Genomic DNA, 13,684 nt, shown 5'->3' on the forward strand with positions numbered 1-13,684 from the left:
TTGGAGCAGGAATACAAGCCTAAGGTGCAGCCGCAGCGACGTTTGAATCCGGCTATGCAAGAAGTTGTGAGAAAGGAGGTGCTTAAGTGGTTGGATGCCGACATTATTTATGCCATCTCTGATAGTGAGCGGGTGAGCCCAACTCAAGTTGTCTCTAAGAAGGGAGGCATGACTGTGGTAAAAGATGAAAGAGATAAGCTCATAGCTACAAGGCTAGTCACAGGATGGCGCGTGTGCATTGATTACCGAGCTTTGAATGCAGCCACACGTAAGGATCATTTTCCATTGCCATTTATTGATCAAATGCTTGACCGTTTGGCAGGATATGAGTACTACTGTTTCTTGGATGGGTACTCGGGCTACAATCAGATTATGATAGCCCCAGAGGATCAGCATAAGACCACTTTTACTTGTCCCTACGGCATCTTTGCTTTTAGGAGGATTTCTTTTGGTCTTTGCAATGCTCCTGCCACTTTCCAACGCTGCATGATGGCGATTTTCCATGGTTTGATTGAGAACATTATGGAGGTATTTATGGATGACTTTTCTGTTTTTGGCTACTCCTTTGATAATTGTTTGGACAATCTTGCTCAAGTGTTGCAGCGTTGTGAGGAGACGGCACTCGTGATCAATTGGGAAAAGTGCCACTTCATGGTTCGTGAGGGCATTGTTTTGGGGCATAAGGTTTCTACCTAAGGTTTAGAGGTGGATCGTGCTAAGATCGAGGCTATTGAAAAGTTGTCGCCTCCTACTTCTGTGAAATCTGTGCGGAGCTTTCTTGGGCATGCAGGATTTTATAGGCGCTTCATCAAAGATTTCTCCAAGCTGTCCAAGCCACTCTGTGCTTCGCTAGAGAAGGATGTGAAGTTTGTCTTCACCGATGAGTGCCTCGTCTCTTTTGAGAAGTTGAAAGCTGCACTGACTTCTACGCCAGTGTTGATCACGCCGGATTGGAGTGCTTCGTTTGAGTCGATGTGCGATGCTAGTGATTGGGCCGTGGGAGCTGTGTTGGGGCAAAAGAGAGCTAAGTTGTTCAAAGTAATTTACTACACTAGTAAAACTTTGGATTCTGCTCAAATGAATTACACTACCACGGAGAAGGAGCTGCTAGTTGTGGTGTATGCTTTTGATAAGTTCCGTTCTTATTTGATTGGAACTCATTCAATTGTCTACACTGATCATGCCGCCATCCGCTACTTGTTCACGAAGAAGGACTCCAAGCCCCGTTTGATTTGTTAGATTTTGTTGCTTCAAGAGTTTGATATGGAGATTCGTGATCGAAAGGGGTGTGAGAACGTGGTAGCCGACCACTTGTCTCGTTTGGAGAACCCGATCGAGGGAGATGATCCGAAGATGGCCATCAATGAGTCTTTTCCCGATGAGCAGATTTGGGTGGTGTTATTTAAGGATCCTTGGTATGCGAATTATGTAAATTACTTGGTTATTGGAGCTCTTCCTGAGGGGATGTTGCACTATCAAAAGAAGAAGTTCCTCCATGATGTCAAGTTCTGTTATTGGGAGGATCCGTACTTGTACCGGAGGTGCGCCGATGGCTTTATTCGGCGATGTGTTAGAGAGCATGAATGGCCAAATATCATTGAGGAGTGCCATAGCTCACCTAGTGGAGGCCACTTTGCTGCCAACCGCACTGCCATGAAGGTAAATCATAGTGGATTCTATTGGCCTTCAATTTTCGCAGATTGCCATACTTTTGTGAAGTCTTGTGATCGATGCCAGCGCATGGGCAACATTACCAAGCGGGATGAGATGCCACAAAACATCATTGTAGAGGTGGAGCTATTTGATGTTTGGGGAATTGTCTTCATGGGTCCTTTCCCTCCTTCATGTGGTTTTTCCTACATATTGCTTGCTGTAGAGTATGTGTCTAGATGGGTGGAGGCGATCCCAACTCTCACCAATGATTCCAAGGTAGTCATTAAATTCTTGCAAAAGAATATTTTGACTCGATTCGGAACACCGAGAGCGTTGCTTAGTGATGGGGGGTTGCACTTCAACAACAAGTTGTTAGCAAGCGTGTTGGCATGGAGTAAAGCACAAGGTGACGACTCCATACCATCCTCAAGCTAATGGGCAGGCGGAGTTGGCAAATCGAGAGATCAAACAGATTTTGGAGAAGAGCGTCGCAAATCGGAAAGATTGGGCAAAGCACTTGGATGATGCTCTTTGGGCGTATCGCACTGCCTACAAGACTCCAATTGGTTTGTCTCCCTATCAACTTGTTTTTGGCAAATCCTGTCATTTACCTGTTGAGATCGAGCACAAGGCATATTGGGCGACGAGGAGAATCAATTTGGAGTTTAAGGAGGCCGGTCATACAAGGCGAGATTTGTTGACAGAGTTGGATGACTGGAGGAATGAAGCGTATGAGAGTTCTCGTATCTACAAGGAAAGGGCAAAGAAGTTCCATGATTTGAGCATCCGCACAAAGGAATTCAAGCCGGGACATGAGGTACTCTTGTATGATTCTAAGCTTCGGTTATTTCCTGGCAAGCTGCAGTCTAAATGGAGAGGTCCATATGTGGTTCACAAGAGCAATTGGAATGGGACTTATGAATTGCTTGCGTCGAATGGATCCACTTTCACTGTTAATGACCATCGTCTTAAACCGTATTACAAGGCAGAGATAGACCACGACGTGGAAGTGGTTAACTTCATTGATCCATGCTTGTGAGGTATCGTCAAGCTATAGACGTTAATTTTAGCACTTGTTGGGAGGTAACCCAATTTTAATTGCTTTGTTAGTTTTTGCTTGTTTTCTTTCTTTTCGTTTGCCGTTGTTTTCTTCTCGTTTTTGTTAGTTTTTGCCTTGTAAGTTTATGTTCGTTTTTTATGTTTTTCCTAGTGTTTTTTTCGTTTTTGCAGTAAAAAAAAGGGGGAAAATCAAAAACGGCGACCAAACCTTCAATTTCGGCGACCTAGCTTCAAAATCGGCGACCAACTCGGCAATCGCCGAGTAGGTCGCCGAAATCCCTGAACTCGATTTACACTTAGAGCATGGAATTCGGCGATCGCCGAATTTGTTCGAGAAATTACCGAAAAACGGCGACCAACTCGGCGATCGCCGAGTTGGTCGCCGAGTTGCCCAGGTAAGCTTTTATTTGCGTTTTTCACCCCATTTTTCATACTTTACACCTAAAACACACACTCAGCACACATAGTGGCGAAAATCTCAATTTTTCTTCTTCAAATTACTCCCAAACGGCTTTGAATCTTCTAAATCCCTTCCATACGTCTTCCACCCACATCATTAGCTTCCATTCCATCCGATTACTTCGAGTTTTCATCCACCACATTGGGAGATTGACGATTTTGGGGGTTTTGCTCAAGGAAATTAGAATTTTCGAATTTTGCTCCTAAATCTTCAAGGTATGTGCTTCTAACTCTTGATTTAGTGTTATTCCTATGCTACTACTACGATTCTTTGGTTTGATTGTGGAATTTTGATGGTTTAGTAGAGCTAGGGTTTATGCTAGAACAATATTGTGAGCTTAATTGTTTAAGGAGTTGAGTCGTATGCTTTGTGTTGGTGTTTGAGCTTATTGATATATACTTGTTGGTGATGATGAAATTGGTTGAATCCAAAAGAGCATGCTAGTGCTAGAATTGTTAAGTCTCAAGGGGTTCTTATCTTTGCTTTGCTTTTGCTTGGTCTTTGTTTGATGACTATATGTGATATTGACTGTGGCATTGATAAAATCCGTGAGACTTTGTATCTTTGGGAAGATTAAGCATGATGTGGGGGATTATGATAGATAAATGAAGTTGAATTTGTGGAGGGAGTTTGATAGGGGTGCTAGATTAACTTGTTTTACAATCTTGTGGAGTGATAAATGGTTTCTAACTAGTGGTTAATCCAGGTACAATGGCCCCCAAGAAACGTAGAGTTACCAGCGCTTCAAGCTCCCGTCAACCGGCCGAATACATACATGAGGACCCCGAGTTTTATGGGGTATCCCTTATATCAGACGATGATCGGATTCGGTTTCAAAAGCTTGCAAAGAAGGGGATCGAGATAACACGCTATGCCGATCATGACCTTCTTAGGGAGATGGGAATCTATGATGACGTGCATGACCTGTTCTACCATGTTGGGTGGACCCACATCTTCAACGGTGGATGGCCCACCTATGAAAGAGCAACTTTGGAGATCCTAAGCACGTTGGATCAGTCGGTCTTCAATCAATCCAAACCAAGCAGGATCTCATTCCAGCTTAACAACATCTGGGAAGCTAATGTCGCGGTGACCGAGATCACTACGGCGCTCAACTGCAGAGTGGGGGGTTACACTGTGCATACCATCGGTGCAGAATTCAACGCCACAGCATTCTGGAGAGAAATAGCTCTGCCAAGCGTCGGTGCATTTGTGTCGGGGACATCAAATGCAGCGGACATTAGAAATCTTGTCCTAAGGATGGCACACCGCATTCTGGCTTATACGGTGCTTGCTAGGAAGGACAACACCCACGTGATGCAGCAGGAGCTGTTTATCATTTGGGGGATGCTCACACGCACACCAATGGATTTAACCTAAATCATCCTCAAGCAGTTGTTCAAGGCATCAAAGGCCACCGCAGGAGTGATCACGATTAGAGGGATGCTTACACCCCTCGCACGCCGCATTTGTCCTGCAGTTGCTCAATGGGAAGCTTTGGCGGGTGATAATCTGCTCAATGGTCGCCGGATGGTCCACATGAGATTCTTGTCGAGAGCCCAACCACCATTTAAGTTGGTGCAAAGTGAAGGTGACCACTTCCCCCTGCCGAACCCGCCTCTCACCCGTGTGGGCGGGCGCTTTGAGACCCAGAATTGGTTGATGAACACAGCGCCCATGTGAGGGCCATAGCTGGTGAGCAGGTTGACGTGCAGGATCCTCAGCATGTGAATGAGGATGAAGAAGAGCAAGAAGAGCCCGCAGAGGCAGCAGCCGGAGAACAATGGGGATCGGGAGCTCATTTTGATGTGACTGAGCTCACCGAGAGGATGCAGCAGTTGCAGGCCTTTGCCGAGCAACAAGAGGCGCAGCTCACTGTTATGCGCACAGACGTCATGGCGGTTCGCTTGCAGCAGCAAGCTATGGATGCGTATCAGCGTGAGCAGTTTGCTCATTTTGGCGCTTTTGAGACATATGCACGGGAGGAGTTTGGTCGGCAGGCAGCTTTTGAGGTTTGGCAGCGGGCAGAGATAGAGAAGCAGCATCAAGAGTATGCTAGGCAGATGGTGATGCAAGAGGAACTCCTACGACAGTTTCAGGAGTTTCAGAGGAGACAGGGAGGACCGCCATCTTGAGTGCTTTGTAAGTATGCTCACCATAACCTTTATCTATTTGTCCCTCCAAACTTATTTTCGAGCATTCGCTCCTTAATAAGTTTGGGGGAGGGGGATGGAGATTGGTTATGGTTTGCATTTTGAGCCTAGTGTATTTTTGTTATTTTTGTTCTTTTGCTGTTTTGAGGAGGTTTTCATAGTCTTTTATTTGTGGGCCTGTAACTAAATTGATATATTCTCAGACATATTCCATAGTTTCTTGCTTATTGAATGTTTAGTGCTCCAGTTAGTTGATTGGTAAGGTGCCTATGAGGATTTCTGCGAAAAAGAAGGTAATTTCCAATTTTTCTTGACAGTGTGACATGATTTGAACTGACGTGTGTGATTGATGAGTATATTTTGCCTTGACTTTTGACGTTGAACAAGCTTGTGAGGAATTGAGCCTTAACTGCCCATTTTTGCAGTTTGTTCTTTGTTTTGAGTGTTGTCATGCATGTAGTGCACTTCTAGAACTTGCCATGGGTCTTGGTTGAGATTGCTTGTTGTGTCCAGGAGTTTGAGATGATTTTAGGCCATCTTTCATAAGCCACGTTATATCCCAAACACTTTCCTGAAAACATTTTTTCCTTGTTAACCGTGTTTGAGCCTTCTTAAGCTTTGATTCTTTAACTGGATGATAGGGGGTGATGGAGTATATGGGGATCATTGTGTGGTATTGGCTGTGGGTTGATTGAAATAAGGGGTGAAACATGATACTAGTCATTCTTATAAGCTCTAAAAAAAATGTGATGAAAGTTGGTTGAGAAAGTCGAGTGTATAATTGAAAATCTCATGGATAATCGACTTTGTGTGTTACTAGAAAAGTGAGAGCATAAAAGAATGTCTAGTTTTGATTTATGATGATTATATCCCTTGGTTTGTGGTGATTATGGAGATGTTGTTAGGTGGAAGATGGAACTTATTCCATGCTTGAATGGTGAGGTCATAAGGTTGGTGAAAGCAATTTAATTTGAGTCACTTAGCCAAATTTCCCCACCTAATCCAATGTCCCTACATTAGAACCCGAATTAAAGACCTATTTGATCTTACTCTTGGCACACTTTTAGCGATGGAGATTTGAGACTATTGGCAAGCATATGGTAAGTAATCTACATTGCATGAATTTCGATGAGAGATACACGTCCTTTCCATCAATTGTGAGTTGAGTGAAACACTTTTATCTTGAGAGTCAATTGTTGGAATGTCAAGGTTGAATTTACTATTGATCATGCTTGTTGGTAATTATTGTGTTCATGTGTTGAGGATTTGAGGGAATTCAAAAGTTTTATTTTTCTGAGGCATCGATGATCCAATCATCTTACCCATTCGTGTTTATTGTTTCGTTCTTCCCGTTGTTCGAGGACGAGCAACATCTTAAGTTTGGGGGAGTTGATAAACACTCATTTTGCATGGTTTTTATGGTTTATATTCTGCGGTTTAAGTCGATTTTACGCCCGTTTTATTATCATTTGGAGTTCATTGACTATTATTTCATGATTTCACGGTCGGGTGTAGTTTTGACTGTTTGGATGCAGAAATGAGTGATACTGGAGCATGGAGTGTAAGGAACATGTTAAAGAGAAGAGTTTTGAGAGAATCGAGCCCAAAAATCGAGAAAAGATGAAGATTCTGAAGTCGGGACGAAAAGGGGCATTTCGGCGGTCAAAGGAGTTGATCGCCGAATTTGGGCATTTTGAAGAGCAAAAACGGCGACCAACTCGGCGATCGCCGAGTTGGCCGCCGAAATCCCTGGACTGGAATTATGCTAGGAGGAGAAAAAATGGCGATCGCCGTTTTTGGGCGATTTTTAGGCCAAATTCGGCGACCGTCGAACGGGCCGCCGTTTTGGTCGCGCATTTTTGAAGCCTCTGCGTTTTTACATTTTTCAATGTTATTTTCGATTTTTAAACTCTTATTTTACCCTAAGACTATAAATAGGTCCTCTTTTGACCTATCTAGGGTTCCCAGACTTATTATTTCAGTTTTCTAGCTTAGAATATTATTGTTTTCCAGTTTTCAAGGCTTGGATCAAGATTGAAGATTCAAGCCGCTACAATCATTCTTATTCGGTTTTTATACAATTTGGTTTATACAATTGCGTTCTTTTTAATTATGTTTATGTTTTATTTTACGATGTCTGGCTAATTCGTTAATCTGAACCTAGGGTTTGTACATAGCTGATTAATTATGTGTTTTTGATTTATTGATATCAATTTGCCTTCCAACTTGTGATTCATGATTTCTGGTGCCTGTTTTCTTGTGAATTACCTGATCAATAATTTACATGTTTAGCTGCTCAGTTTGAGTCTTGAATGCGATAATTGTTCAGCCGATTCAGGAATGCATGATATAGTATTAGCCTTGAGTTTTGAATGCGACAGGTGAAGCTATAGGAAACTATTCTTTGTGTGCTATTTGGAGTTAGTTTATTCCTTGGAGTCTTGAATGTGAAAAGGAGTAAATTAATCTACGTTCATAGGTGTTCATTAGAGAAGCTTGTGAAAAATCTTTCATCAGAGTTGGATTAAATTGGTAATTGAATCGATAGATTAAATGCATGTAGTAAATTAGTAAAAGTACATCCCTAGGGTCAGAGTTTTCTTTCTATTTGATTTAGTTATCATTGTTTCTCTGCTACTTAGATTTTATTCTGTTAACTTTAGTTTTTGATTCACCTTCCTATTTTGTTTTGCCTGTTTACTGTGAGAGTCTGTTTAGGAAATAGATAGAGTAATTTCGTTATAATAGTCCTTGTGGATACGATACTCTGCTTGCTGTTTTCGTGCTACAATTACACCGTTTTAGTTGCGGTTTTGTTGCTATAAAAATAGTGATCACGGATCTACTATGTCTCGTCCTACAGGTAGAGACAAAGCTAAAAGGAAAGGAAAAGGTAAGGCAATGGCATCTGAATCAAATGAAATGTATGAAGAAATCTGTGCATTGAGACTTAGTAGAGATCATGAAAATGAGATAATGACTGCTAAAATTGAAGTAGAACGTGAAAAGTTTAAAATGAATTCTCTGAAGTTGGAAAAGAAAATGTTGGTCGCATTGTTGGCGAAGGACCATTTATCTGCAGAAAGGAAGAGATGAAAAGCCACCTCATTGCCATTTTATTTCCGAAGTAGTTTTGCAATTATGTAATTTTAATTTATGTTTCAATGGTGTAATTTTAATTTATGTTATTTCAATTCTGCATTGCTCTATGTAATTTGTTTGAATTTTCAATCCAACTGTTGAACATGCAAGTGTCTCTGACACTCTTCACGTGATAATCCATCATAATTGTCCTGCCATTTCACATCTCGATGTCCATAACATTTTTCCTCCTTTTAACATGCAAATGTCTATCACACATTTTCTGACATTTCACATGCACACTTTAATCTTTGCCATTCACATGCACACTTTAGTCTCTGTCATTCACATGCACACTTAATAATTTTCCTGCCATTTCACATGCATCCAAATGTCTCAACAACGACAAATGAATGGTTCACATGCACATGTCAAACAACTTAAATTAAAATTTTTCACTGCATTTATTTTTCTATATAACATACCTCATATCCAGTACCTAACTCATTCTAAAGCCAAAATGTCTTCTTCTTCTTCTTCTTCTTCATCTTCATCTTCAGATGAATGGGAAGAACGACGTTATCAACAAAATCGTCAAATTGATCGCATTATTGACGATATGCTCATAAACAATCCCAATCTTATTTTAGGAACTTCTTCTTCCACCACTAAAAAAAGGTATTGTGATAGGGAACGTGAAGTTGGTGAGCAACGTTTGATGAGTGATTATTTTGTCCCTAATCCAACGTATACTTCGGAGCTCTTCCGGCGTAGATTTCGCATGCAAAAATCATTGTTCCTTCGTATAGTAGATGTTGTTACTGTTAACGATGAATATTTTCAACAGAGACCCGATTGCACGGGTAGGCAAGGCCTTTCACCACTACAAAAATGCACTAGAGCTATGAGGGTGTTGGCTTATGGAACCGCAACCGATGCCGTTGATGAATACTTACGAATGAGTTCAACAGTCACGAGGGATGCTGTCATTCATTTCGTAGAAGGTATCATTTCTTGCTTTGGTGACACATACCTTAGAAGGCCCAATCAACAAGATTTGCATAGACTACTCTATGCTGGGGAACAACGTGGTTTCTCCGGCATGATTGGAAGTATTGATTGCATGCATTGGGAATGGAAGAAATGTCCTACTGCCTGGGCTGGTCAATATGCAGGAAGAAGTGAAAAACCAACAATCATTTTGGAAGCCGTTGCATCATATGATTTATGGATATGGCATGCGTTCTTTGGAACTCCAGGTTCGTGCAATGATATCAATGTACTTCATCGATCTCCCGTTTTTAGCGATATTTTAGAAGGTAGAGCACCTAAGATAAGTTATGTGGTCAATGGTCGTCAAAATGATAGAGCTTATTATCTTACAGCCTCTTGGGTTGCATTTGTCAAGAAAATTTCAAGTCCAGTGCTCCGGAAGCACAAGTTGTTCGCTCAACACCAAGAGGCTGTAAGAAAAGATGTCGAGAGAGCCTTCAGAGTTCTACAAGCTCGATTTGCATTTATTCGACGTCCTTGTCTCATTTGGGATAGGATTTTGATGGGAAAAATTATGATGGCTTGTATCATCATGCACAATATGATAGTGGAAGATGAACGAGACACATACCAAAACTATTATGATCCCACAGAATTTTTGATGGATTTACCTGCAGATGAAGATGTATCTATTCACTACTCAACTGACAGAATTGCAAGTTTGTCTAATTACATGATCAACATGGATCGACTTCGCAATCGCGAAGCTCACAAAGCTCTTCAGAAGGAATTAATTGAGCATATATGGGCAAAATTCGGCACGACTAATTGAATATGTAATTTGCATCTATTGTACTTGTAATTTTAATTTCCTATATGTATTTGTAATTTATTTTATGTATTTTTAATTTTGTTTTACTCGTGTAATTTTTGTTGTATGATCAAGTAAATTTTAAATTTTTTTTCTCAATTATTTTAATTTTAAAAATATATTTAAAAATTATTGTGACTAATATAAGAATAAAAATAAAAGAAAATAAAAAAATACATAAAGGTCATGTGAGTGTCACTAATGGGAGTAGATTTAAGATAAAGGTTGGGTTGTGTATGTGGAAGAGAGATAAATGAATATTTTAATTGAAGGTTGGGTTGAGGGAAAGTCACTGATGGGGATAGTCTTATGGATTTGGACCTAGATCTTGTTTTTTTGAATCCAATGAATCTAGACCTAAGTACGAAAATTCGGATTTGAATCTGGACCAAGAAGGATTCGGTCCAAATCCGCCCATTGCCATCCCTATTATAAGCTCAGCCAAACACTCTCTTAGGAGAGTTAGATTAGAGAGTAAAGTCTAGCGGCCCACTTGTTTAGTGTGTTTAATTAAATGTATTTTATTCCTATTTCATTTTGTGAATATTTTTAACATTAATTTTAAATTAACTAAATTTGATAATTTTGAATTAATTACAACTAATTAAGTGAATTAGGGGCAGACCTTGAATTGTTAAGTGAATTTAACTAATTTTTTATTTCAATTCATTTTTTTTTCCAAGAAACCTGATTATATGAATTGGCGGCATACTTGAAAATTGATAAAATGAAAACAAAACAGAATATGAAAAAATTTGAAAATGGCGGCAGAAATTGAAACCAAAAGTCAAAATTCATTTCATTCAAATTTCCCACTAACATGGGTATGGATGATTAACAAATATAGTCATCTTTTTCCCAAAAAGAATAAATATAGCCATCTTCAACCTCCAAAATTAACACACTAAAGTTATAATGACTAGAAGGAAAGATCTCAGGACATAAGAAAAATAAGTTATAGTTTTATTTCTACTTCAACATAGCAACAATGACAAGCTAGTTCGAGGGACTCAACAGGCTAACATGACAAAGTTTGAGTGTTGTAGAAATTCTATTGCTCGGTTGTGATCGACTGCCAAAAAATAACAACAAACAATACGGACACAACTCAGATAATAATCAAATCCCATTAAACTCAAGTTTCAACCAATCTCATTTTTAAAGAGCAATTAATTATAGATGCAACCAAAAAAAGTGAAAAATTTATGTATAGGTACGTTCTTACCATTTCAATAGCCACAATCCATCTACCACATAGTACTCTCGAGCAAATAATCATAGATCTATCAAGCAAATCACAGAAGAACAAGCAATAACAAAGATCTCACCCAAAACAGTGGAGGAAGCGGGATCTCGAGCATCCCTTGCAAAGTAGGAGAAAACCTCTCCCACCATTCGTTGACACCGGCCACCTCCCTTTCGCTCCGAAAGACGTCGTCCCACTTCTTGTTGCAGAGGATGAGGGAACCGTCGATATAGAGGTCAGGCTTTACACGGCGACACATGTGCGGTGGTAAATCGACGGACGGACCGGAGAGGGGCTGGTATCGAGGGTCTCGCCGCCTGCTTATGTAATGACCCGACTTTTAATTGAGGATTTAAAATCTTCTAATGACTGATTAAAGATTTATTTTGATAATTAGGGTTCAGCATCCATTAATAAAATACGAACTTATATGAATTTGATGATTTATATACGTGATGATTTATTTTTATTTTTATTTTCAGTGGACGATGCACTCAAAATATATTTTGAGTCCATTAATTTATTATCGATTATTTAACATTGAAGTGTTAATTATAGATCTTTTAATTGATTGTTAAAGTGAACATATGCGATTATTTAATTTATTTAAATGGCAAGCTCAATTAGATTTTATACTTCAAATAAGAATTAGTCTTGTATGTGTCAATGTATTTAAATGAGTTTGAAACCATATGATTAATGTATTAATCTCTTAGATATTTTGATGATTAAGATGGAACCATACTAAGCATACTGAAGAAATTCCACATTCATACTAAGCATGCTGAAGAATTTCCACAATCATGCTAAGCATGCTGAAGAAATTCCACAGTCATGCTAAGCATGCTGAAGAAGTCCACGATCCTCATCCATCCAAGCCACCCCATTTTTCTTTTATAACCTACACCATTTTTCAGCCAATTCCCACCTCTCACATTCATCTACCATCTCTCTCGCAGCCAAGAAACGACACCACATCTTTCATCATTCAAGGTTTATATTCTAATTTATATATTATGATATCCTTCAATTGTATACATCAACTCCAGAACACCAACACATGCTCATTAACTCAGATTTACATATGCTTTGATAAATGAAGAAAATGAGTAGCAAATTCATAATTTACAGATACAAGATATGTTACATGTGAACTGAAATTGCACAAATCCTATTTGCTATTATGTGAACTGATATATGGCTTGAAACCCTACTGTGTATGTGTGAATCGAGATTAGGGAGGCGGCAGCCGCTGTGGCTCGTCACCGGCGACGGAGCGGCGGCGGTGAACCTGCCGTGGTTCCGTTCTGCCAAAGGGAAAAAGAAGAGAGGTTTTTCAGATTTTTAATTTAGAAAAGGGAAAAAGAAAAGGAGAAGGGAATTAGGGCTTACCTTTAAATTCAACGGACGACGGAGGCGGCGGCTCCTGGCCGTCTGTCCACCGGCGAAGGGGAGGACGACGCGGCAGCGCGGTGGTGGTGTCTGCGTGCGCGCGTGTGTGTGTGTGAGTCAGTGAGAGTTAGAGAGAAGATGAAAACGAGGGAGAAATGGAGATGGCGAGATGAACGGCGGCGGCGGATCTGCCGCGAGGATGAGGGAGCAGGCGGCGGCCCGGCGATGGCGGCACACCGCGGTGGTGGTGTCTGCTGCGCCTGGGTCCAGCGGCCGAGAGAGAGAGGGTTCAGAGAGACGGGATGCCGAGAGAGGGAGAGCCGAGCCGCTCGCCGGCGGCGGCGGCGGCCGCGTTGAACGACAAGCGGACAGAGGGAGTCCGAGAGAGAGAGATGAGTGGGTGAGTGTTGGCTGAATGTGTGTGTTTGAGTGTGTTTAGTGTGTGTTTTATTTAGGTTTAGAATTAAAAGTGGGCTTGGGCCTCAATATGCTTGGGCCGATTTTATTACTTGTTGTTGGGCCGAGACTTGGGCCGATTTTATTAAGTGTTTGGGCCCTTATTTATTAAAATCTGATGGGCTTTGACTTAAATGTTTGGGCTCGGCCCTTTACAAATATAATCTGATGGGCTTCTTTAATTAAACTGTTGGGCCATATGATTTAATTGTTTTATAAAATGTTTGGGCCTTGATTAAAGAAAATATAATGGACCTAATTTATCTAATTAATTTGGGCTTGTATTTATTTAAATCATTTGAGCTCTTATTTATTTAATT

The 13,684-nt window shown here is 40.5% G+C and overlaps 1 protein-coding gene across 1 annotated transcript; it reads left to right on the forward strand.

Moving 5' to 3' along the window:
* The first annotated feature begins 8,926 nt into the window (after window positions 1-8,926).
* LOC131018733 (uncharacterized) lies at window positions 8,927-10,231 on the forward strand. Its single transcript, XM_057947442.1, has one exon. It carries the CDS (start codon window positions 8,927-8,929, stop codon window positions 10,229-10,231), a length of 1,305 nt encoding a protein of 434 aa, XP_057803425.1.
* The last annotated feature ends 3,453 nt before the right edge of the window (window positions 10,232-13,684 follow it).

Source organism: Salvia miltiorrhiza, chromosome 3 (genome assembly GCF_028751815.1).
Source record: "Salvia miltiorrhiza cultivar Shanhuang (shh) chromosome 3, IMPLAD_Smil_shh, whole genome shotgun sequence".
Taxonomy (NCBI): Eukaryota; Viridiplantae; Streptophyta; class Magnoliopsida; order Lamiales; family Lamiaceae; genus Salvia; species Salvia miltiorrhiza.

Coding starts and splice junctions, on each gene's coding strand:
- LOC131018733 (XM_057947442.1), top strand. CDS start 8,927: ATGTCTTCTTCTTCTTCTTCTTCTTCATCTTCATCTTCAGATGAATGG.